Genomic DNA, 24,074 nt, shown 5'->3' on the forward strand with positions numbered 1-24,074 from the left:
TAGGGTCTGGGCGAGCTCAGCAGATTCCCCCTGTCTCGTGGGGGGGGGGTTGTCGCGCCCCCTCCCCGGGCACCCCCTCCCTCGCCGGTGCCCCCCGTGCCCCTCACCGAGCTGGGGTGGTGCCAGGTCTGTGTTTATTGGTGGGGTTTCTCCACACATGAAGCGGTGGCGGGTGCAGATGTGGTCGAGAGACCTGGGGGGAAGCCTGGGGGGAACCCCTGGGGCTGGGGGGGGGTCCCTGGGCCAGATAGAGCTGAGGGGGTTTCACCAAAGCCAGTAAAACCCCGGGGGGGGCGGGGGGGGCAGGGTGATGGGGACGAGGGTCTGCACTGGGAACAGCCCTGGCATGGAGGTGGGTGACCCCAGGGGGGTCCGAGGTTGCCCTCAGCACCTTGCACGGCCTTGAGGTGCAGGGGGGGCCGTGGGCTCCCCCCACCCAGGGAAGGGCAGCGGGGGCTGCCCCAGGGCTGGGAGTTATTGCTGGATGCTGCTGGTGAGTGGGGTCCAACCCTGGGTGCCTCTGCCAGCCCAGGGGGGCACAGTGTGGCAGGAGCGCAGAGTGGGGGGCTCCAGGGGAGGAATTAACCCCCACCACCACCACCTCAGGGGCCCTGTGGGAGGACCAGGGCTTGCAGGATGTCTGAGAGGGAGACGATCCCTTTGACCACGTCGCTCTCATCCACCACCACCAGCCGGTGAACCTGGGGAGGGGGGACACAGGGAAGGGCTGAGGGGGAGCGGGGACCCCCCCCAGACCCCACCCTGGCACCCCAGGCACGGTTACCTCGGCCTCCACCAGGCGGTTGATGATGGTTTCCAGCGTCTCGTGCTTGTAACACTTGAGGACGCCCTCGAAGTAGTGGGAGCGGTGCTGCAGCGCCCGCGTCACCGTCACGTCCAGGTTGTTGTAGGTCTTCTCAGCTGCCAGGTTCTGGGGCAGGGACAGGCGTTGGGGACACAGCCGGGACCTTGGGGACCGCCACCACTCCCCAGCGTCCCCCCCCCTGCCCAGGCACTGCCCCTCCCGGTACTCACAATAACATCGAATTTGGAGTAGATGTCCACCACCCGCCCTGGGGAAGGAGGGGAGCGGCTCAGCGGCGCTGCCGGGCCCTCGAGAGGGGACACAGCCCCCCCCGGAGGTGACCCGGGGACAGCCAAGGCCGGGCCAGCCCGTCCTTACCCGAGTCATCCACCACGGGCAGCGCAGAGACGCGCTGCTGCACGAAGATGCCCAGGGCCACGTAGATGGGGGTGCCCGTGCCCACCACGGCGATGTTGCTGTAGGTGCCGATCTGCAGCTCCGCCAACGTCCGCGCCATGAACTCGGGCTTGGGCACCTCTGCGATCTGCGGGGACAGCGAGGGGGGCACAGGGCTGAGCACAGACCCCCCCGTGCCGGGGGTGAAGGCACAGAGCGCCGGGGGGGCGGAGCAGGGGATGTGGGACCCCCGGGCAGGGGCGGTGCAGAGGGTTTGTGCGGCGTCCTGGGGGCCCCTCAGCACCCACAGCACGTGGGGAGGTACCAGAGCTGTGCCCACCCTGTGCCCAGTGCTGGTGGTACCTGGTATAAGGACCTGGCACAGCCCAGATCGAGGGGCTCGGGGCAGAACCTGGCACAGGGACCTGGCACAGCCCGGGCTGGGGGTCCCAGGGTGGTCACCACGGGGCAGGGGCAGGACTTACAAAGAGCTTGAGGAACTTGAGGATGCGTTTGTGGGTGAGGATGTAGAGGGTGTTCCCCGAGTCGGGGTCGATGACGGGCAGACGGTGGATCTTGTTGCGGATCAGGGAGGACACGGCGTCGAAGAGGCTGCGGGAGGGAGGGGGGGGGATTTGGGGTGTGCCCAGGGGTGCCCCCCCCCAAGCCGTGACCCCCTCCCTGCCCCCCGGGGGGTACCTGGCGTTGGGGGAGATGCAGACCAGGGGCTTGAAGGAGTCCTGCAGATAAACCTCTGCGGGGAGAGGGGAGGGCTCAGGGGGGTGGGCAGGGGACGGCGCCGGGGGGGTCCGGGAGCACCGGGGGGGGTGGGAGGCAGCTGGCAGAGACCCCCCTCACCTCTCCACGTCTCTATTTTGTGCTCCTCCAGCTCGTAGATCTGCACCTGGGGGGGGGGGGGTAAGAGGAGAAACCAGGATCACTCACAGCCATAGGTGGGGCGGGCAGAGCCAGACACCCCCCACGCCGCAGCCCCCCCGGCCCTCACCATGGGCGACTTGTAGTAGCGGTGCAGGATGTTGATGAAGTCGGTGATGGTCAGCATTCCTGGGGGGCAGGGAGGGTGAGGGGGGTCCCTCCAGCCCCTTCCCAGCCTGAGAGCCCCCTGTGCCCCCCCGGCTCACCTACGAAACTTTGCTTCTTGCTGTCCCAGAGCGGGGCCGCCCGGACGCCGTTGGTGACCAGGGCGAAGAACGCCTTCTTCACCTGCGGGCACGGCCGTCAGGGAGCCCCGAAAGTGCCCCCCAGCCCCAAAACTTCCTTCTCCCCCCCGGCCCCAGCACACCTGCAGGGACGTGTCGAAGACGACCAGTTTGGAGCTGGTGGGGATCAGGTCGTAGCAGCGGTGGGATTTCATGAAAGCCGTGTAGGCACCGCGGTGGGCGTCCCCTGGGGGGGGGGCAGCGTGAGGGGGCACCCCAAACCCTGGGGCACCGTCCTGGGGCACCCCAAATCCTTGGGGATACCCCAAATCCTGACCCCGGGACACCCCTAATCCTGGGGCACCCCAAACCCCGGGGCACCCCAAATTCTGGCGATACCCCAAATCCTGACCCCGAGGTACCCAAATCCTGGGGCACCCCAAATCCAAACCTCAGACATCCCGAAAACCAGGACCTTCCCACCTCGGACCTCCCAAACCCCAGGAAAGGGAAAACCCTCTACCTTGCGACACCCAAACTCACGCGGCACCTCCCCTGCCGGATCCTCCCCGCACCCCGGATCCCCCAGACCAGCCTGGAATCACCTTCCAGCCCCGGGGGGCTCAGCTCCGCCGGGCTCTCGGTGGTCGGGCCGGGGCCGGGGCCGGGGCCGGGGTCGGGGCCGGGGCCAGGATCCTGGGGGCAGACACGGAGTGAGTCAGGCCGGGCCGCGGCCCCCGGTCCCGGTAGCCCCGTGTCCCTCCCCGTGTCCTCCCTCCCGGACCCCGCTGTCCCCCCCCGCCCCCACCTCCATGGCCCCCGCTCCGTCCCGCGGCGCCGCTGCCCCACTTCCGCCCGGCTCCTGCCCCACTTCCGCTCGGCTTCTCACCTCACTTCCGCCCGGCTCATGCCCCACTTCCGCCCGGCTCCCTGCCCCACTTCCGCCCGGCTCCCGCCCCACTTCCGCCCGGCTCCCGCCCCACTTCCGCCCGGCTCCCTGCCCCACTTCCGCCCGGCTCCTTGACCTACTTCCGCCCGGCTCCTGGCAGTTCCAGCGCAGGCCTCCTGCAAACGAACGAGGCCCTTTCCCCCAGGAGAGCAAGCCCGTGACCTTTGGGTTTCAGGGGCAGTTGGTGGGCCAGCCTGAGCGCTCCATGGCCAGCAAGAGCTTTCTGGCCTGGCACCTTTTGTCTGGGAGGAATCTTTGTCCGTATTCAATTTTGGGAGTCGACTGGCAATTTCCCCTCCCGCCGGGTCACGGAGGAGCTTTTTGGGGGGGACACAGGCAGGTGTGGGGGTCCCCAGGACACACATCACAGCACCCCAGAGGCAGGGCGGGCAGGACATGGTGGGGGTCCCTGCATGAAGAGGAGCAGGATAGGGGGGTCCCGGGGGGGCAGGGACACACCTCGGGGTCCCCCGGAGCAGGGTCACTGACTGGGGGGCCCGTGGCTGTGGCGGGGGGGACACGGTGGGGACCCCAATGTGGGGGGGGGCAGAGGCCACCCCGAGATAACAGGACAGGGGGACACGGAGGGGGGTGTGAGGGGGGGGACACACAGACAGGACTCACCTGCCCTCGGCTGCCCCCGCTGTCAGGGCTGTCCCCCACTGTCCCCCCCCCTCCAGCCCCTCCCCAAGCCCCCCCAGCCCCCCCAGGAGGGACGAGGCGGCCTCGGCTTCTCACGCGCTTTATTTAAAATAACATCCAGTGGTTCCGGTATTGGTAAAAACGGGATTTTCTACACGCCCCGGCCTATGTACAGCTCTGAAAGTTAAATTTCTCGTATATTTTTCTGTTAAAACTTTCTCATCCCCCCCCCACTCGCGCTTTTTTTTTTTTTTTTTTTGTCTGGGTTTGTTTTTGTGGTTTTTGTTTTGTGAGTTTTTTTTTTTTTCGTTTTTTTTTTTTAAACATTTTTACCTTAAATCTTTCTTTTTTCCTTTTTTTTTTTGTTTGGTTTTTTTTCCTCTTTTTTTTTTTTTTTTTTTTGCAGCTTTGATGAGTTGCGGAAGCAGCTTTTTTTTTTAAAGATCAGCCCCGGCCCACCCTGCGCCGGGGGGTGGCTGGGTGGGGAGGGGGCACTACCCCCGTCAGCCCCCCCCTCCCTGCACCCCGAGGGAGGGGTCAGACCCCCCCCCCCCCTCCCTCAGGAGCAGGAGGGTCCCGTCCCCCCCCCCGCGCCGTGTTTGTGCGTTAAGAGATCCCGGCGCCCCCCGGGGTCCTCCCCCGGGTCGGGGGGGGGCAGGTGGGGACCCCGGGGGGGCCGCAGCCAGCGCGGGGGGGGCCGGGGGTGTAATGCCCACTCGCTGCTTCGCTCTCCGAGGCCGCCCCTGCCTGGCAGGAGGTTCCAGACCGACCCCCCCCTCCCCTTACACACACACACACTCCTCGGAGATCGGGTTTAAAAAAACCCCCCCCTTTGCCCCTGCACCCCAAATCTCAGCCCAGCAGAGCACAAAGAGCCCCCCCCCCCGTCTAGTATATACAATATAAGGTATAAATAGATAAATAACCTTCCACCCCTGTGCCGTCGGTGCCCACGTGCAGCCCCGGCCGTGGGGGGGCTATGGGTGAGCAGGGGGGGGGGGCCTCCACCCTGCCCCCCCTCCAGCCCCCCCAGCCATGGGGGCCACGTGCGAGAAGGGGGGGCTCTCACCCAGCCCCTCAGCTCCCCCCCCAGAGCTGGGGGAGCGGGTCTGGCTCCCCCCCCCATCCCCACCTCACACCTTGGCACCTCCTGGGGAAGAGGGGAGGCAACGAGGAGGGGGGGTCCCCGTGTCCCCCCCTCCAAAGGGTCCCGCCGAGGGGCCTCCTGCAGCCACATCCGAGGAGGAGGATGGGGGGAGCCCGAGGGAGAGAGGGAAAGACCCCCCCCGGGGCGGGGGGGGGGCCGGGTTGGGGTGGTGGTGGTGGGAAGCGGAGGGGGGAGGGGAAGGGGAGAGGGGGGGGCTCACATTTAAAAACAACAACAAATAAAAGAAACAAATCTAACACTTAAAATGAGGTAGGTTTGGGTGCAGAAGCTCCTTGTGTCTGTCGGGGTCTTGGCCTCATCCCGCCGCCGCTCCGGGGTCTCGTCCACACGCACAAACAAAAAGAGATCAAAAGGAACCGAGCGAGCTCTGACCGCCCTGGCGGGGCGGGGCAGAGCCCGGATTGTCGAGCTCAAGGAGTCTGTGTTACCTTGGTAATTAGCGAGCAAATATTATTAGTTTCTAAAAAAAAAAAACAAAACAAAACAAAACGAAAAAACAAAAAACCAAAAAAAAAAAAAAAAAAAACAAAACAACCAAAAAACCCAAAAGAACCGAAAACAAAATAAAATAAAATAAAATAGAATAAAATAATCGTTATATCCGGGCCGGCTCCGCGCGCTGGGCCCGGTGCTGCTCCCCCGTGGCTCCCCCACGAGGGAGGCTGGCGGGGAGGGGGTGGTGCTGAAGGGGGGGCTTCCGAGCCCCCCCCGCTCCGTTTGTTTGTTTGTTTTTTTTTCCTCGCAGGACGAAGCAAAGAAAACCCTGAGTTGCCAGTTCGTCCGTCTGTCCGTCCCGCCCGGGCAGGGCCGGCGGCGCCGCGGCCGCTCCTCCCTCCGTGCCCGGCTGCCCCTGGCACCTCCCGCGGCCCCGGGGAGGGGCTTGGCGAGGTCTCCCAGGCGGGGGTGGCGGCCCCCAGCCCCGTTTTTCCCAGTTAGTTCATCCACTTCCTGCAGTTCCAGGCTCCACAGTGGCAGGGGATCTTGTGCTGATCGTCCTCGAAGTCGAACTGGTAGTCGTAGGTGAGCTGAGGGGAGGAGTGGGGAGTCAGAGCTCAGTCCTGCCACTTCCAGCCCCCCCCTCCAGCCCCCTCTGCCCCCCCCGACCCCCCCTGAGCCCCCCACTGACCTCCTCCCCCTTGGGGATGCGCCGGCTGGAGATGATGATGATCTTGTCCTCCTTGTCGAAGGTCACGACTTCGGCCACGCAGTTCGGGGCACACGAGTGGTTGATGTACCTGGAGGAGGTGGAAGGTTAGAACCGACCCAGGGGCAGGACAGACGGACACCACAGCTCCCTTCCGGGGGGGGTCCCACCATCCCAAAGCCCCTCCGTGCTCACCTGGCCGGGCCCCCCGTCAGTGTGGCGTCAATGACGTGCTCGTTGTTGATGCGGAACATGTAGATGCCACGGTTCTGCCACGGGACACAGGAGGGTGTCAGGGGGTGCCCCGAGGTCCCCACACCCCACCTGAGACCCTCATATCCCACCAGAGCCCTCAACATCCCATCTGAGACCATGTCCCACCTGAGCCCCCGACATCTCACCTGAGCCCCTCCACGTCCCAGCCGAGTTCCCCCTCATCCCACCAGAGCTTCCAGTGTCCCACCAGAGCCCCTCCACGTCCCGACTGCGTCACTCCACATCCCACCAGAGCCCCCAACATCCCACCAGAGCCTTCAATGCGCCCCCCAAACGCCCCCCACATCCCACCAGAGCCCCCACCTGCTCCTCGTAGATCTTCTCCCGCCGGTTGGCCACCTCGTTGCGGATGATGGTGCCGATGTACTCGATGACCATCGTGTGCTTCTCGATGTCCTTGGCCGCGTAGAGCCCCAGCCCCTGGATGCGGGAGCGCGCCAGGTACACGTTGTTCTTCCACTCCGTCTTCAGGCGCCGGTACTGGGAGGACTTGGAGTGCACGAACTGTTTGCTGTAGGGCGTGTTGGTCTCGCCCGTGAACGTGCTCTGGTAGGCCTTGGACATGCTTGTGCTGTTCAGGGTGTGGGGCCTGCCAAGGGGGGGGGATGAGAGGGGTCAGAGCCGAGGGATCCCCAGGGATCCTGGCTCTCCTGGTAGATCCCAGCTCTCCTGGGGGATCCTGGCTCTCCCAGTGGATCCCAGCTCTCCTAGGGGATCCTGGTTCTCCCAGCAGATCCCAGCTCTCCTGGGGGATCCCGGCTCTCCCAGCAGATCCCAGCTCTCCTGGGGGATCCTGGTTCTCCCAGCAGATCCCAGCTCTCCTGGGGGATCCTGGTTCTCCCAGCAGATCCCAGCTCTCCTGGGGGATCCTGGCTCTCCCAGCAGATCCCAGCTCTCCTGGGGGATCCTGGCTCTCCCAGCAGATCCCAGCTCTCCCAGCAGATCCCAGCTGTCCCAGGGGATCCCAGCCCCACTTACCTCTTGTAATGGGTGAGGATCTTGGGCTCGGAGCGGGCGCAGCCGGTGGGGTTGATCATCAGTGGCAGCTCCATCAGGGGATGGCGCCCGTAGCGGAACAGGTAGTTCTGGCAGCTCTCAACACCCGGCAGCTGCCGAGGGGACACAGAAGGGCTGGGGGTCGAGTGGCAGCACCAGGGCAGCCACCAGACCCTTCCCCAGCAGGGCTGACCTCCAGTGTGGAGGGGAGACCCCCGTCCTCCCCCGGACCTACCGACTCGGCGATGCGCAGCACCGCGTGCACCGTGAGGCCGAAGAGCTCCTCGCCCTTCAGGTACTCGGGGAAGAGCCGCAGCATGTCGGCCTCCTTCCTCATCATCGCCACCGGCTCGATGATCCGGTTCCAGACGGCTGCCGAGGGAAGGGAGAACCACAGAACCCCAGCATTAATCGGGTTGGAAAAGACCTCCGAGATCATCGAGCCCGACTTTTGACCGATTGCCCACCTCGCCAACCAGACCAGAGCACCCATTGGGGACCCCCCCAGCTCAAGTCACCTCCCATCACCCCATCCCCTGTTGCATTCCGGTGCGGCTCAACCGCTGGGACAGGCAATGAATGCCGGCACTAGTCCAGCACCAGCATCTCCCAACTCCTCACCTTGCGGCGAGGAGTCAGAGAAGACGAGATCCTCCAGGCCCTGCTCGATGACCTGCACGACGAACTCGGGGCGCCCGTTGTTCTCGCAGATGGTGCAGCGGTAGCAGCAGCGGCGGTTGTTGGTCCGCAGGCTCCAGTAGATGCGCGTGGCCTCGTAGCCCACGGGGTAGAGCGCGGTGACGCTGTGGAAGTCGGCCATCTGGTGGGGCAGCAGCTGCCCGATGGCGTGGAAGACCAGCCCGCCCACGCGGAACATGTGGAGCCGCTCCCCGCGCTGGATGATGCTGGCGATCTGCTTCACCTCGTCCCGCTCGATGTACACGCGGCGGAACACGGTGAAGCTGCTGAGCTCCTGCTCGCAGGGCCCCTTCAGCTTGTGCAGGGGGCACAGCATGGTCTTGTCCTTGAAGAACATGCACTTGGCGCGGATGGCGCAGGCGAAGTGGTACACGCTGGGGCAGCGGATGCGGTTGCAGCTGTTGGTGGCGCCGGTTTTCTGGCACAGGGAGCACTTGGTGAGCAGCCCGCGGTGCAGGGCCACCTCCACGTTGATCAGGGCCCCGCCCTGCGTCTCGTACACCTCCGTGGACCACAGGGCGCAGTTCAGGTGGACCCAGAGGTCGAGGTCGAGGTTGAGCAGGCGGGCCGGCCCGTCCGTGGCCCCGTCGCCCTCCTCGTGGCAGAAGCAGCACTTGCGCAGGTCCCGCGGCACCTTCTCGGGGCGCAGGGTGGTGCCCAGCTTGTCGATGAACTCGGCGATCTCCTTGTCGCCGTCGCGCTTGGCCCCCCCTTTCTGGATGGTGACGAGGAAGCGCAGCCGTTTCCAGCGCACCCCCTTCCACTTCTTCAGCCGCGGCCGCGCCTCGTCCCCGTCCTCGGGCGGCCGCGAGCGCGGCTTGAAACGGGGCGGCGAGTGGGGCCCTGCGGCCCCTTCCTCCTGGGGGGCCGGGGAGGGGGCCGGCGGCAGCGGCGACGCCGGGGCGGCCTCGTGGGCCACCTCGGGGTTGGGGACCCTGGTGGGCTCGGCAGGGCTGGACGGGGAGGGGACGGAGGGGGACAGCGGGGGCGAGGGCTCCTGGGGCATGACGGAGAGCTGCCGCACGTCCAGGTTGGACACGTTGTTGACGTAGCAGTGGTGAAGGGTCTTCTCAGGCGCGGAGCTCTCCTGTGGAGGTGGGGAGGGGGTCACGGGTCAGAGTGTCGCAAGGAGGGACCCCAGAGCACCTCACGTGCTCCCAGCTCTACAAGGACCACCTCCACCCCTTCCTGGGAGACTCAGCCCCTCTCCATGAGGAGACCCAGCCAGCCAGGAATCGCAGCCCCCTGCGATCATGGGGGGACCTACAAGGACCACCGCGCACCTCTACATGGTTAACACCTGGTTCCAAAGAGCCCCCCTCCGCTCCTGCACCCCAACCCAGTCACAGCCCTGCAGGTACCCCAATACGCCTCTCTCAGTGTCCCAGTGGACCCCCCCAGCCACTGACCTGTCTGAGCAGCGTCAGGAGGTCCAGCTCGCCCTTGAGGCTGTACCCAGGCAGCACCGCGTCGAACTGCTTCAGCCACTCGGAGCTGCTGTCTGGCACCTTCCCGGCCAGCGCCTTCTCCTTCCCTCCGAGCACCCCTGGAAGAGAGAGGCACAGCCCATCACGGGGAGGGGCCCAGCCTGGGGCTGCGGGGGGCCCACAGGGACAAGGAGGACACTCACCGGCCATATCAGCCTCCACCTTCTTGGCCTCGACCACGGCCACTCGCACGGGGCCGTCAGGGAACAGCACCTCGTAGGAGCTGGGGATCTTCACACTCAGCAGCTCAGCCATGGCCACCATCACCCCATTGAGGTTCTGGGATAGAGAAGGATGGGATGGGTCCAGGGTGCCCCAGATGCCACCATGTGGGGCCACCGCCAGGACCCCGGAGCGTCTCTCGTCCCCCCGTCCCCTCGCTCACCTTGGCAGCCGCCGCGGACACCGTCAGCATGACAGAGACCTCGCTGCTCTTGCCCTTCTCCCACGGGGCTCCTGGGCCTGCTGCCCCCACCTTCCCTGGGGGGGCCCCAAAGGGCTCTGCGGCCTCGTAGGGTTTCGTGTCAGGGAACACTGGTGTGGGGAGAGGGAGGGGTCAGAGCTGCACAGACACCCCAACAGCCACCTCTGACCCCACCCAGCTGCCCCAGACCCCTGCAGGGAATCCATCAACCCCCTCCCAGACCCATTTCCCTCAGCCCACACACCCCAAGGACCCTTCCCCTGCTGTCCAAAATCCCAGGAACCCCCTCTTGCCCCACCCATATCCCTTCCTACCCAACACGTGCCCTCCAGACCCCCTTCCCTGCACTGTACATCCCACTGAACCCCTCCTGCTCGGTCCATACAGACCACAGACCACTCCTGCCCTGGTCCATGCACTATCCCCAGCCCATTCCACCTGGGATACTGGCCCGGGGGATGATGGGGATGATGGGAGACAGCACACGCTCCTCCAGCTCCGGCTTGGCCTCGCTGAGCAGCGGGAATCGCAGCAGCTCCTCGCCCAGGACGCTCTCGGGGGACGAGGCAGGGACGATGCTGTCAGGGGAGTCGCTCTCGTCGTCGCTCTCCATCCTGAAGGGAAGGAGGTGTCAGGGGCCACGGGCTGCTGTGACCCCTGGAGGGGCTGGTGTCACTCACGGGAGGTCACCCTGGCCCCCGGGGTCTCACCTGACGTCCTCAGTCTGGTTGTGTGGTGGGGTGGGCAGAGCTGCCAGCAGGTCCAGGCTCTTCACCTCCACAGCCGATGCGTCTGTGCGGAAGGGACGGGTGTCACGGGAGGGTGACAGGCGGTGGCAGGGACTCTGTGCCAACCCTGTGCCAGCCAAGCTTACCTTTCTGGCTGTGGGGCTCGCGGGCTGGGTCGGTGTCCTTGGGCTGCTCACCCAGTTCCTCGGGGGCCGTGACACCGTTCACCATCTTCTGCTGCACGGAGGGAGGGGGCGTGGGGGGCAGCGAGGAGGGCGGCGTGGGCGGGTTGCTGAGGTTGTTCTGGGGGGAGACAGGGGGGTGAGCGCGGCAGGGTGGTCCAGGACCCCCGGACTGAAGGGACAACAGGTGAAGAACCCCTTCCCTCACCTTGGTGAGCAGCTGGGAGTAGTAGTCAGGGACGCTGTCGAGCACGGCGCTGCCGAAGGCGCCCCGCAGTTGGCTCTTCCCGTTGATGGGGCTGCTGCCGAAGGGCGCAAAGAGGCTGAAGTTGGCTGTGATGGTCGGCTCCGTCAGCGGCAGCAGCGACAGCTCCTGGGGGCAGAGTGGTGAGGTGGTGAGGGGGGCACAGGGGCAGAAAGGGAGCCCCCCGGACCCCCCAGCCCGCCGCCATACCTGCTTCAGCTGCCTCATGAGGGCCTCGCCGGGACGCAGCCCCTCATCCTTCCGCAGCTTCTTGCGGGAAGCCGGGATCCGCTCGTTGCCTTTCTGCACCCGCTTGGGCTTGGTGGGCGCCGGCTTCCTGGCGATGGAGGGGTCCTGGGGAGGGAGAGGGGGGTGTGAGCTGTGCTGGCACAGCCCCGTGCCCATCGCCCCCCAGCCCAGCCTGCCCCACTCACCTCCCGGCCCAGCAGCAGCGGCTGCGGCCGCGGCTCCATCCCGGCGCTCCGGCTCTCCGTGTGCCCATTGAGCTCGCCCGGGCTCTGCGCTGAGAGCTGCACGTTCTTGGCCCGCAGCAGCTTCTGCAGCAGCAGGTGCCCGGCCTCGGAGCGCCCGCCTGGGGCCAGCACGCTGTTGGCTTGGCCGGCCCCAGGGTCCCCGTTGGCCTCCGGTTTTGCCGTTTCGTCTCCGTCCAGCTCACACTGCGCCGCTGCTGCCGCCTCCTCCTTCGGCTCCTGCTTCACCAACACCTGGGGGGCTTCACCTGCCGCGGGGGCCCCCTCTGGCACTGCCCCGTTGATGTGGATCTCGCTGGGGTCAGCTGGGTCCACCCCGGGTGCCTCGGGGTCCCAGGGGCCACGCGCTGGGTCAGGGAGGGCAGCGCTCGGCGTGGGCGTCAGCCCCGGCTCTGTGGGCACCGCGGGGCTGGGGGTCGAGGCCGGGACCCCCGGTGACGTCTTCTTTGGCTCTTGGGGGCTCTGCTCGGGGCTGGCCACGTGCTGGGGGGCACAGCCCAGGGGCGAGGGGGCTGGTGGAGTGGGGAGGCGGACAAGGCCGGGCTGGGGGCCGCGGGCAGCCAGGGCTGCCTGCACCAGCTCTGCCAGGGGCTGCTGGGGGGGCTGCTGAGGGGGCTGCCCTGGCAGCGCCCGCCCCGGCTCGGCAGCAAAGCTGGTCTGCGCCTCTGCCGGGGTGCCCGGCCGGGGCTGGAAGAGGGACCCCATGGGGCGAGGGGGCTGGCGGGCAGCGGGCGAGCCGTAGTCCGGGGCCTGCCCGGGGAAGGGGCCGGGGGTCCGGAGCGCCTGGCTCTGCTGCAGGAGGCTCTGCTGGTGCCGCTGCACCAGGAGGGCCTGGAGCTGCTGCTGCTGCTGCGGCGTCAGGTGCCGCAGCTGCGGGTTCTTGGCCAGGACACCCTGGAGCTGCGCCCGGATCTGGCCCATCACCGGCCCCGGCACCTGCCCCAGGAGCGCCGGGGGGAGCGTGGCCGTGCCCGGTGCCGGCCCTGCTTTGTGCTGCCCCCCGGGGCTCTGGAGCCGCGGGGGCTGGGGCTGCCCCTGCAGGGTCCCTGCCGGCCCCTTGCCCGGCTGCTCCGGGGGCCGCGGTGCCGGCACCATGCCCGGTGCCGGGCCCGTCCCGCAGCCCAGCGGCGGCTCCGCCACCCCGGCCGTGTCCCCGTGCTGCTGGGACAGCTCGGGGTGGGCAGCCCCGGGGCTCTGCAGCGGCGGGGCGAGCAGGGTACCCTGCTGCCCAGGGGCTGCCCGCAGCATTCCCGGCTGTGGGGAGGCCAAGAGGAGCTGCTGGCCCTGCCCCAGCTCAGCCTGGTGCTTGGGGGCCACGGCCTCCGGGCCCCCCAGCCCTTGGGGGTTGAGGGGTCCCTGCTGCTCCCCGTGCAGCTGCCCCCCGCTCTCGCCACCCTCGGCGGGCAGGGCGCTGCCATCCACCCCCGTGGGCTGGTCCTTGGCAGCCAGGACCGCCGGGGCCGGCTGCATTCCCTGACTCAGGTGCAGCACAGAGGGGGCCTGGCCCCCCGCCCCGTGCTGCGGAAAGTGCTGGATCGAGGCCTGCCCCTGGCCCAGCCCCAGGAGGCCCGGCTGGGCCGAGTTCTGCTGCTGCTGCTGCTGCTGCTGCGGGGTCAGCAGTGCCCGCGACTGTCCCAGCTGCTGGGACAGCACGAGCCGGTGGCTCAGCATCCCCGGAGTCTGCGGTGCCAGCTGGGGCGAGCCCAGCACCCGCTGCTGGTGGGGGGCCAGGAGCACCTGGCGCTGGGGCTGGGGGTGGCCCAGCATGGGCTGGTGCTGCAGCCCCGGTGCCGGCGCGTGGCCCAGCACGCCCGGCTGCTGCTGGGGCGAGAGCTGCTGCACCAGCAGGCTCTGCTGGCTGCCCAGCAGCCCCCCGGCCTTCGGCACCATGGGCTGAGCCCCCGCGCCGGGCTGTGGGGTCGGGGGCTGCTGCTGCTGCCCCAGCAGGCCGGGCTGCCCCGCCACGGCCGTCGGCTGCATTGGGGGCTGGCCCAGCGCCCCCGGCTGCTGCAGGGACGCCTGGCTCATCATGCCCGGCTGCTGCATCGACGTCTGCGCCATCACACCTGCCTGTTGCATTGAAGCTTGTCCCATCATGCCTGGCTGCTGCATGGACGTCTGGGCCATGATGCTCTGTGGCTGCATCGAGCTCTGTCCCATCACACCCTGCTGCTGCATGGACGCCTGGCCCATCATGCCCTGTTGCTGCATCGACGTCTGTCCCATCACGCCCGGCTGCTGCATGGCTGCCTGGGCCATCACGCCCTGTTGCTGCATGGACGCCTGTCCCATCACACCGGGCTGCTGCAGCGATGCCTGTCCCATCACACCGGGCTGCTGCATGGAGGCTTGACCCATCACGCCCTGTTGCTGCATCGATGCTTGTGCCATGACACCTGATTGCTGCAGTGACGTCTGTCCCATCACACCTGATTGCTGCATGGATGCCTGTCCCATCACACCTGATTGCTGCATGGACGCCTGTCCCATCACTCCTGGCTGCTGCATGGGGGTCTGTCCCATCACACCCTGTTGCTGCATGGGCACTTGTCCCATCACCCCCGGCTGCTGCAGCGACACCTGTCCCATCACACCTGGTTGCTGCATGGACGCCTGTCCCATCACACCCGGCTGCTGCTGCTGCTGCTGTGGCAGTGACACCTGTCCCAGCATGTTCTGCTGCTGCAGCTTCTGCGCCAGCTGCATCCTCTGGAGCTGCCTCTCCTGCATCAGGCGGCTGTCGGCGGCCAGCCCGCGCAGCGCGGGGTTCCCGGCGAAGAAGGCGCTGGAGGAGCCGGGCCCCGGGGCGTTCCCCATGGCCTGCTGCCCCATGAAGGACAGGCCCTGCTGCACGGCCATGGACACACCGCCCTGGGACAGGCGCAGCCCCCCGGGCTGCCCCGGCTGCTGCCCGAGGCCCTGCGCTCCCACCACGGCCCCCCCGGGCTGCTGCACCCCGTGTGCCGAGAGGAGCTGCCCCGGGAGCTTGGACATGAGGCGGGGGCTCTGCGAGGGGCTCAGGGCCATGACGGCCGAGGCCTGGTGCTGGTGCTGCTGCTGCTTGTTGCGGTACTCGGCCATGAGGTTGGTGTGTTCCTTCTGCTGCTTCCGCACCTGCCGGGGACAGCGGGGCGTCAGCACCGGGAACGGTGGGGCGTTAGTGCCGGGGATGGCACGGCATTACTGCTGGGGACAGGGGAATGTTAGCACCAGGAATGGCACGGTGTTAGTGCCCAGGACAGCAGGGAGTTAGTGCCAGGAACGGCATGGCACCTGTGGCCAGGAATGGCACATTAGCACTGAGGACATCACATTTGCACTGGGGGCAGCACAGGGTGCCAGGGACATCGCATTTGCACCGAGGACGAGGCTCCCACCCACACGCAGGGCCCTACCTGGTCCAGCTGCTTCTGGATCTTACTCTGCTGCTCCGTCACCAGCTTCAGCTTCTCGGCGTCGGCCTCGGGGAACTCCCTGCCGGCCTTCTTGGCCGTGCGCTGCTTGGCACAGAGCGCCTTGCGGGACTTGCGGTGAGCCCCGATCTGCTCCTCCAGCACCTTCAGCTGCATCTGCAGCAGCTGCTGCGTGTGGAACAGCCACTCCTCGTACTGCCGCTGGTCAGCCTCGTCTGTGGAGTGGGGAGAGGGCTCATCAGCAGGGATCCCAGGTCAGCAGGGACTCGGGGGGAGCAGGGCTCCCAGGGGTAGGGTGAGCTCACCACGCCGGCCCCCCCCCCCGTACTCACTGATGACGCCCTGTGCGAAGGTGGGCGGGTTGGGCCGAGCCTGGGTTGGGTCTGCGCCGCTTCGCTCCTGCCAAAGAGAGGAATGCTGGGGACATGTGCCTCCCTGTCCCCTCCCCACAGCCCTCACCTCCCCAGGGAGACATAAAGCCACCAGCCAGAGCGGCTCCAGCCTGGCAGGGTGCTGAGCACCAAGCCAGGCAGACCTAAGGGACCTCTGTATTCCCCATCCCCAACAACCCGCTCACCTGCCCGCTCCCTGCCAGCAAGTGGTTCTGCATCTCAGAGACTGCTGGGCCCCCCGAGAGCCGCTGGGCCAGCAGGGAAACCTGTTGCCTTTGGAGGGAGACACAGAGATGGGGGTCAGCTGGAGCCAAGGCACTCTGCCCGTCCCTGCCCATGGCACATGGACCTTTGTGCCCCTTACCTGTTCATGCCTGGGGCCACCCCAATGCTGCCCTGAGCCATCACCTTCTTGATGCCCTTCAGTGCCACCATCTTGGCCTTGGCAATGGGGTCCATGATGTCCTCAGCCGCAAACTTGTCCAGGTCTGCCACGAGACAGGTCACAACACGCTCAGCCCTACACACTCCACCCAAAACAGCCCCACGCTCCCCCAGACCACCACCCACAGGTCCTACCTGTGTCTGGGAAGAAGCTGTTGGCCAACTGCTGCTGCATGACGAGCTGGGGGGGCTTCAGGCCCAGGGCGGGGGGCTGCACCCCAGCCATCGGCTTCTGCACCAGCACCTGCTGCTGGCTCTGCTGCGGCTGCCCCAGGGCCACCTGCACCCCATGCGGGGACGCCAGCACGTGGGGCTGCCCTGAGGCCATGCCCATGTGGGGGGCCAGCGCCGGGCCCTGCTGGGGTGCGCCGAGCCGGGGGGGCTGCGGCGGCATCAGTGGTGGCCGGGCCACCAGCCCCAGCTGGAGGGGGGTCTGAGGGGCGCCCAGGCGGGGTGGCTGCCCCTCGGGGGGCTGCCCAGCCGCCCCCGTGTGCAGCATGGGGTGCCCCGGGGCCGGGAGGTGGGGGGTGCTGCGGGGAAGGTGGGCCGACATCTGCTGCTTCTTCTGCAGCTCCTTCTTCTCGTGCTCCAGCAGGTCCTCGATGAGCAGTGGCAGCTCACTGGCCACCAGCGAACTCTCCATCTTGTCCAGGTCATCCGCCGGCGAGTGCCGGGCACTGCCCAGCCCCAGTGCCCCGCTGTCCAGCTCAAACTTCTCCAGCAAGGGGTTGCTCTGGCTGCCCAGCTGGGCAGGGGCCAGCCCACGGCCGGGGGCAGCGTAGGGGTCCTTGTCCGGCACGGGGACACCGGCGTGGCCGCTGTTGGGGAACTGAGTCAGGCCGAGGCGAGCGGGGCCGGCGCCGGGGCTCAGGAGGGTCTGGCCGGGTTTGAGGCTCAGCCCCAGCGAGGCAGAGATTTTGTCGGGGCCCTGCAGCCCCTCCGACTTGACGGGCACCGGGAGCCGCTCGGGGCCGGTGGCGGTGAACTGGCAGGGCGAGGTCTTCAGGCAACCATCCTCCAGCTTGGGCTTCACCTCGGTGGGCAGCGAGCCGGGCTTTGCCTCCGCACCCTGCGCCTTGAAAGCCGAGTCAGGGGCCAGCACGGTGCCCGTGGAGCAGGCAGAGGGTCCCAAGCTCGCGCTGGGCACCAGCCCTTCCTTGGGCACCTCCTGGTTCTCCACGGATGGGGTCACATCTTTGCTGTCCCCGGGGTTGGGGAGCTTCAAGGTGGGCGGTGGCGGCTCCGTCTTGAGCTGGGCCTCGCGCTCGGCCTTCTCGTTGGCCGACTCGACCAGGCGCAGGTGCTCGTTGAAGATGTCCTTCTTGTCCCCGGTGTCCAGCTCGGGGTCGGTGTAGGCCAGCAGGTCGAACTCGTCACCGTTCAGCAGGTCGTCGAGGTGGGGGTCTGCTGTCTCCAGGTTGTCCAGGTTGTCCAAATCATCGTCCCCCTTGGCCACGTCCGGATCCAGGCTCAGGTTGGCCAAATCGTCGTCATCTTCCAAGTCCTTGTGGGAGCCGAAGTCGTCATCCAAATCGGGCTCCACAGGCACCTCGCAGGGCAGCCGTGCCCCCTCCAGGCTCAGGTGGCTCTTCCCTGGGGCCGGTGCCGGGTCTGGAGCGGGGCCATCCTTGGGACCCTCGGGGCGCAGGGCAGTGCCCGAGGACAGCGGGCGGGGGGGGACATGCTGCAGCTCCAGGGTGGGGGCCGGCAGTGGCGGGGGGGCCACCTTGGCGTGGGGCTGCTGGTGGCTGTTGCCCATCTCTGCTCCCTGCGGGGACGCGGGTGGGAGCGGCGCCGGAACCTTCTGGGGTGGCAGCGCCTGCATGGGCACGACGGGGGTGCAGAGGGCCTGGGCAGTGCCCTCCTCCCCGGGCAGGAAGAAGCGAGGCCGGGGCGCCTGAGGGGCAAAGGGGGACCCCACCACCCCCCCGGGTCCCTTCTGCACGTTGTGTCGCAGCTCGATGAAGGGAGCGCCCAGGGTGGTGGCCAAGGGGGGCACGGCCTCGGCGGGGGCTGGCAGGCGGGTGCCCAGGCTGCCCATGGGGGTCCCGGCAGTTGGGGGGGCGAAGCGGGAGGTCACGGGGAGGCGCAGGGCCGCCACGGCCGCCTGTTGCTGCTGCTGTTGCTGCCAGAGGTGCTGCTGCTGCTGCGGGGATGGTGCTGGGAAGACCCCGCGGGGGTAGAAGGCCTGGGGGGGCCCCACTGTCGCCCTGGAAGACACCGTGATGTTGGTACCGGCTCGGCACGGCCACAGTCCCGATGCACCAAGTCCCACCTCCCTCGGACCACTCCGGTCACCCAAAAATTCACTGCCCCTCTGGGGCGCTCCCCACAACCTGGGGACACACACACCCCCCCAGGGTGATCCCTGTTGGTTCCCACCCCGCCACCCTGTCACGGGGCACCCACCGCCCGTTGATGTCCAGTGTGGCCGGGGTGGCCGCTGGTGGGGGTCGGGAGAGCCGCTCGTCCTGGGGAAACGCCGCCTGCACCATGACGGAGCCGGGCAGCTTCCCGGCGCCAGCTGCCGTGGCCAAGGTCCCGAGGAGTCCCTTGTCCTGGAAGAAGGAAGGAATGAGACGGTGTCACCCCTCCACCAGTCATGTCACCCCCCGGTGCACGCCCTGACCCGGTTCTCCCACCTGTGCTGGCTGGTAGGGGGCCATGCCCCGGCTCAGCTCGAAGCCCTGCCCGGCGGCCTCGGGGGCCCAGGCGGCGGGCGAGGAGGTGGCGGCAGCGGCCGCGCTCTCCTTCTCCTGCCGCAGGCTGTTCCGCTGGATCTGCTGCCGGATGAGCAGCTCCCGGAGCCGCTGGCGCTGGGAGAACCGAGTGTTAGAGCCGAGAGCGGAGACAGCAGTGAAACCAGCAGGACCCAGGTGGCCATCAATGCCTCCACAGGTCCCGGCTCCTCCCTCACGTCCCCTTCCAAACCCGGATGGACGCGGTGGGATCACCAGCGAGCCCTCACCTGCCGCTGCTTCTCCAGCTCCGACTGGCTCATGGTGCCGAGGGCCCCATCCTGGCTGCCGGGCAGCTCCGCCAGGTCCCGGTTCGGGGGCGCCGAGAGCCCCACGGCCGAATCCTCCCTCTTGTCGGCCGTCGGTCCCAGCGCGGCGCGGGGCAGGAAGGCTCCGGAAGGGTCCTGCTGCTGCGGGGGGGCCGGGGGCTGCGGCGGCAGCACCGACGGGGGCCGCAGGGGCGAGAGGCTGTAGGTGTCGGGGGCAGCCGTGCCCGGGCCCAGGGGGCTGCCGGCCTGGTGGAAGCCGGGGGACGAGGCATAGGCCGAGCTCTGGGGCTTCCCAGAGCCGTAATGGCTGTTGATCCCATGGGGCTGGTGGGACGGGGAGCCCTTGAGCGGCTCCGAGACGGCCGGGGGGAAGGTGAAGCGCATAGGGGTCTGGCTGCCCGGGAAGACGCTGGCGCCGGGGGAGCGAGCGAAGGGCGGCTGCGGCCCCGTCGGTGCCTTGGCGTGGGGCTCACCCGCCGGGGCGCCCCCGAAACCCCCGCCGGGCTTGAACCCCGGCTCCGGCATCTGCGGCCGGGGGGGCTTGTGCAGGGGGGTGAAGGGGTCCCGGGATTGGGGCCGGGAGGGCGGTTGGGAGTAGGGATCCGGGGACTGGAAGCGGGGGGTGACGGGGGACTGGCAGAAGGCTTCGTTGGAGAGCGGGCGGGGGGTGAGGGGTGACTGGGAGCTGGACTGGGACTGGGGGCTGGCGGGGACGCGGGAGAAGGGCTCGGAGGGCAGGGAGCGGGGCGGGAGGGCACAGCAGGCCTCGGGGGGCTGCAGCCGGGGCGTCAGCGGGGGCTGCGAGTAGGGGTCCAGGTAGGGGGACTGGCGGTAGAGATCGGGGTGGCCGGGGGGCGAGGGGGCCAAGGGGTGGGGGTCGGGGGGCCGGTGCCCCAGCCCCGGGCTCTGCGGCTCTACCTGAGAGACCCGTGGGGTCATGGGGGCTTTGAAGACGTCGGCCGCCTTCAGCTCCGCAGCCGAGAGGTGGGGGCCGCCCGGGGAGTCCCCATAGCCCATGGCGGAGGCATAGCCGGGCGAGCAGACCCCCAGGCTCCCCCCTTCCTCCTTCTTCACCTCCAGACCCTTCTTCTGCTCCCCGAAAGGCAGGGGAGAGAGCAGGGCCTCGGGGGGCCGCGCCCCGGGGCTCCCCGGCATCGAGAGGTTGTCCAAGGAGGGGCAGCGGGGCTTCAGGAAAGGATCTGGGGTGCCGGGCTGGTGCCGGGGGGTCCCGGGGGGCGTGGGGTGGAAGTCAGGAGGGGCACGGGGGGCAGTGAGGGGCTGGGGCTGGCCAGGGAAGGGCTGGAAGGCAGCGCCCGCCGTGGGGCTCTGGCCCAGGGGCGAGGGGAAGCGGGGCTCCAACGCGTAGGCGCCGTAGGGGTCGTGCGAAGGCACTTGGGCGGGGGACTGGGGCGGGAGCTTGAGGAAAAGCTCGCTGGGAGACTCCGGCCCCGCCCCGGCACCCGCCGGGGGCTTCAGGAAGCCCTCTCCGGCGGCGGGGGGGCTGCTGATGTAGACGGGCTGTGCCCCCGGCGGCACCGGGATCCGCAGGTGCAGTGAGGGCCTCTCCGGCTTGCGCAGTCCCTCCCCTTTGGTCTGCTTGTTGATCTGGCTCTCGGCCTGCTGCGGAGAGAGCCGGCCCGTCAGGGCTGCGGGACCCCCTCCTGCCCTCCCTGCGGGCCGGGCACGGGGCTGGGGTGGGCACACCACGTCCCCCCAGAGCTGGGCCGGGGCCGCCGGGCACCTCCCCGCGCCGGACGTACCTTCTGCACCTTGTTGATGCGATGAGCCGCCCGGTTATCTTTGGCCTTTTGCTAACAAAGACACGAAGCCAGCTGACTCGCAGCCCCCGGCGCCCCGGCCCCCCACCCCGCTGACCCCCCGGCACTCACCAAATACGGGGCTTTGTCCGTGGCAGGGACCTTCCTCCAGAGCTTCATGATCTGCTTGCAGCGGCTCGACCAGTCTGGGAGTCCGGTACGAGCAGATGGAGGGGACAAAAACAACCTTAGCCCGGACCTGACGAGCCCACCCACCCCCTGGGTGGGTGACATTGTCCCCTCTTGTGTGGGGACAGCCTCGTGCCCAGGAGCTGGTGAAAAGACCCCCTCCATGATGCTGCAGGAAACACTTCAGTGCCAGAGCAGCTGGGATCTCCCCTCCAAACATGGATCAGAGGGGGACAGGCTGCACCCAGACCCTCCACCCTCACCCCAACAAGGCGGTTGCAGCCCCCCCCCCCAGAGCCACAGCCCCCCCAGAGCCCTACCTGGATAATCCTGCTTGAGATTGGGGAAGTTCATGTTGGCGTAGAGGACGGGGGAGATGGTGGAGAGCTCGCCCAGCTCCTCGTCCTTCTCCCAGCGCTGGAGGCTGCGCTGGTTGTAGGACAGGCCATCGCCCTCCCCCTCTGTCGTGGGCGTTGTGGGGGTCGAGGGGGTGGTGGCAGCCGAGCTGCTGGCCCAGGGGCTCTCGGGCTCGCAGTGGTCTGGGCTGAAGAAGCCGCTCCGCTCCCTGCGTGGAGGGGAGAGTGTCAAGGATCGTCAGGGTGTGAGGGAAGAGGGGGTCCCGCAACACCCCAGGCTTCAATCCCTCCAAGGAGACCACCCCCAGCTCCCCCACGTACCTGCTGTCGAGGAACGGGGACGGGCAGACCCCTGAATACGAGTCCAAGGAGACGGATCCAGAGAGTGAGCCCAGGGAAACGCTCCCTGAGAGGGAAAGGAGACAGGTTGGAGGGAGGGTAGGGTTGGGGCTCAAGCCTGTGCCTGCCCTGGGGGTCCCAGCAGCCCCCAGAAAATACAGCATCCCCCAAAACCCCTCCCACATTCACCTCCAGAGCAACTAGGAACAGGCTGGCTCTCTGGTACCACAGGCACTGTGCTGCTCTCTGAGCAGCTCAACCCCATCACTTTGGCTGTCTGGGGGGGTTGGCAGCGAGTCCTGCCCTTCTCCCCACCATCCAGGCCCTCCCAGTCCACGGTGGCCCTGCCAGTTCCACCCACCCTGCCCCGAGAGCTGGAGGTCTCCTTGCAGGAAGGGGCGTTGTGCCCGGCCGGGGTCCTGCCCGGCCTCCATCCCCCCGGCCACGCAGTTGAGGGGCTGCTCCCCCCGCTCCGCCGAGCCCAGCACGTCCTTGAAGAGCTGCTGCACGTCTTTGCTCTCCATCTTGGGCAGCTCTGCAGGGGCAAAAGCAAAAAGGCTGAGCCATCCCAGGGTGCAAAACCCACACCGGTGGGAAGCAGAGGAGAAATCTGGGGGTCCTGGCCCCGGGACTGCCCTCGCTTCAGTGGATGAGGGTGGTCTCACCTTCCGTGGGGATCTTGTCGAGGTCAGAGCTCAGCGCTCCCTCGCCCGGGGTGGCCGGTTTCTCGCTGTCTCCAGGGTCTGGGGAATCCTTTGGCTCATCGGCCCCTGTGAGGAGGAATCAGGAGGCGCCTTCAGCCCCAGGCTCAGGGCTGGAGACCCCCATGTGAACCCATCGCCCTCCGATCCCAAAAAGGGACAGGAGTCCCTCGGTCCTCCAAGGACCCCGAGCCACGCGGGGGCGCTCTAGGCGCCACTCTATGGTCACCAGCGCCATGGGAATCACATGGCCGGAACCATAGAGTTCAGCCCTGCCTAGAGCGGATCCCCTCAACCATAGAGTTCAGTCTCGATGGTTGTGGGCGCTCCAGCCCCCGGAGGAGGACTCCGCTGTTGGGGGGTCCCGCGGGGGTCCCAGGGGCTCACCCAGGTCCTCGGCCTTCGCATCGTCCTTGCCATCGTCGTCGGGAGCGGCGGCGCTGCCATCGGTGCTGTCATCCCCTGCAGGGCACCAGGACTCATTGTGGGGGGCAGGACCCCCCAGCCTCCCCAGGGTGACCCCTGGATCCCCTGAGGTCACCCCTGAATCCCAGAGACCTCCTACACCCCTCGATGTCAACCCCTCACAGTCCACGGCATCCTCCAACAAGCCCCAGTGTCTACAGCAGGTCCTCACAATGGGGGTCTCCCCCAACCACCCCCAACAATCCTCGGGACCCCCAAAATCCTCAACCACCCCAAAACAACACCAGGGATCCCCAACAGCACCAATGACTCCCAATAACTCCCAAAAGCCCCAGAGACCACCAACAATCTCAATGACCCCCAAAACCCCCAAGGACCCTCAACAACCCCCAACCACCTCAGGGACCACCAAAAATCCCTGAAAGCCCCCAAAAACCCCAGGACCCCCTATGACTCTCAACAACATCCAGGGTCCTTGCTCCTGGCCTCACTCACCTCGGGGGTGGGTGGGGGTCTCCCTCCTGTCCGGGGGGGCTCCCTGCAGTGCCCCAGCCAGGTTGGGGTCCCCCTTGGGCCTTGGGGCGCCCTGGCCCAGGGAGGGGCGGGCGGTCCCGTCCCCCACCCCGCCCGCTGCCAGCAGCGCCTTCCGGCTCAGGTCCATCAGCGCCTTCCCGAAAAACGCCTCCTGGAACAGAGGGGTTCTGTCAGCATCAGGGGGGCCCCTCTGTCCACCCCCCCTACCCCCAGGCCACCTCAACCCCCCCATCCACCCCACCTGCAGGTACGGGGGGAACATGTCCTCCAACTTGCTTTTCTTCCGTCCCCGGCGTTTCTTCTTCTCGTCCCCCTCTCCCGAACCCGGATCCAGGCCAGCCTCGGCCGGGACATCGCCCGGAGCCCCTGCAACAGCCCCCCCAGGAATGAACACACGCCTCCCAAAAAGGGCCTGGGGCTGTTCCCGAGCCACCGGCACCGTCACGGCATTGTGGGTCCTCCACATCCCAGGGGATGAGAAGGGAAAGGAAAAAGAAGGGGAAAAGGGAAGGGGAAAGGGAAAGAGAAGGAAAAAGGGAGAGAGGAGAGAGGAAAGGGTTGAAAAGAGAAAGAAAGGAGCTGAAAAGGGAGGAGGGAAGGGGGAAAGGGAAAAGGAGGGAAGGGGAAAAGAAAGGAAGGAGGGAAGGGGAAAAGAAAGGAAGGAGGGAAGGGGAAAAGGAGGGAAGGGGAAAAGGAGGGAAGGGGAAAAGGAGGGAAGGGGAAAA

At 67.5% G+C, this 24,074-nt stretch overlaps 2 protein-coding genes across 2 annotated transcripts in view; both read right to left on the bottom strand.

The window, feature by feature from the left end:
* Positions 1 to 117: 117 nt before the first annotated feature.
* Positions 118 to 3,252, bottom strand: PRKAG1 (protein kinase AMP-activated non-catalytic subunit gamma 1). Its single transcript, XM_051771479.1, has 12 exons — positions 3,170 to 3,252; positions 2,967 to 3,057; positions 2,505 to 2,608; positions 2,344 to 2,425; positions 2,208 to 2,266; positions 2,060 to 2,105; positions 1,901 to 1,955; positions 1,687 to 1,813; positions 1,184 to 1,349; positions 1,036 to 1,073; positions 785 to 931; positions 118 to 701 (listed from the first exon to the last, which is right to left on the bottom strand). Exons 1-12 carry the CDS (start codon positions 3,173 to 3,175, stop codon positions 603 to 605), a joined length of 1,020 nt encoding a protein of 339 aa, XP_051627439.1. The 5' UTR covers positions 3,176 to 3,252; the 3' UTR covers positions 118 to 602.
* Positions 3,253 to 4,036: 784 nt separating this feature from the next.
* Positions 4,037 to 24,074, bottom strand: part of KMT2D (lysine methyltransferase 2D) — a 28,794-nt gene continuing 8,756 nt past the window's right edge. The window contains exons 23-55 of the mRNA XM_051771470.1: positions 23,591 to 23,715; positions 23,311 to 23,500; positions 22,777 to 22,851; positions 22,354 to 22,458; positions 22,050 to 22,223; positions 21,671 to 21,755; positions 21,314 to 21,558; positions 20,937 to 21,010; positions 20,808 to 20,858; positions 19,009 to 20,667; positions 18,683 to 18,856; positions 18,450 to 18,598; positions 16,176 to 18,250; positions 15,961 to 16,084; positions 15,782 to 15,869; positions 15,537 to 15,603; positions 15,187 to 15,419; positions 11,735 to 14,905; positions 11,511 to 11,654; positions 11,265 to 11,429; positions 11,021 to 11,177; positions 10,857 to 10,938; positions 10,585 to 10,760; positions 10,108 to 10,256; positions 9,866 to 10,001; positions 9,645 to 9,781; positions 8,158 to 9,322; positions 7,772 to 7,908; positions 7,519 to 7,649; positions 6,844 to 7,129; positions 6,460 to 6,533; positions 6,247 to 6,355; positions 4,037 to 6,145 (exon numbers count right to left, since the gene is read on the bottom strand). Of these exons, the coding sequence (XP_051627430.1) occupies positions 6,053 to 6,145; positions 6,247 to 6,355; positions 6,460 to 6,533; positions 6,844 to 7,129; positions 7,519 to 7,649; positions 7,772 to 7,908; positions 8,158 to 9,322; positions 9,645 to 9,781; positions 9,866 to 10,001; positions 10,108 to 10,256; positions 10,585 to 10,760; positions 10,857 to 10,938; positions 11,021 to 11,177; positions 11,265 to 11,429; positions 11,511 to 11,654; positions 11,735 to 14,905; positions 15,187 to 15,419; positions 15,537 to 15,603; positions 15,782 to 15,869; positions 15,961 to 16,084; positions 16,176 to 18,250; positions 18,450 to 18,598; positions 18,683 to 18,856; positions 19,009 to 20,667; positions 20,808 to 20,858; positions 20,937 to 21,010; positions 21,314 to 21,558; positions 21,671 to 21,755; positions 22,050 to 22,223; positions 22,354 to 22,458; positions 22,777 to 22,851; positions 23,311 to 23,500; positions 23,591 to 23,715 (12,005 nt within the window). The 3' untranslated portion in view covers positions 4,037 to 6,052. The remainder of the gene's footprint in view (positions 6,146 to 6,246; positions 6,356 to 6,459; positions 6,534 to 6,843; positions 7,130 to 7,518; positions 7,650 to 7,771; positions 7,909 to 8,157; positions 9,323 to 9,644; positions 9,782 to 9,865; positions 10,002 to 10,107; positions 10,257 to 10,584; positions 10,761 to 10,856; positions 10,939 to 11,020; positions 11,178 to 11,264; positions 11,430 to 11,510; positions 11,655 to 11,734; positions 14,906 to 15,186; positions 15,420 to 15,536; positions 15,604 to 15,781; positions 15,870 to 15,960; positions 16,085 to 16,175; positions 18,251 to 18,449; positions 18,599 to 18,682; positions 18,857 to 19,008; positions 20,668 to 20,807; positions 20,859 to 20,936; positions 21,011 to 21,313; positions 21,559 to 21,670; positions 21,756 to 22,049; positions 22,224 to 22,353; positions 22,459 to 22,776; positions 22,852 to 23,310; positions 23,501 to 23,590; positions 23,716 to 24,074) is intronic.

The sequence above is a fragment of the Manacus candei genome, unplaced genomic scaffold (genome assembly GCF_025592945.1).
Source record: "Manacus candei isolate 608988 ecotype Guabito, Panama unplaced genomic scaffold, ASM2559294v1 h1tg000134l, whole genome shotgun sequence".
In the NCBI taxonomy this organism is placed as follows: Eukaryota; Metazoa; Chordata; class Aves; order Passeriformes; family Pipridae; genus Manacus; species Manacus candei.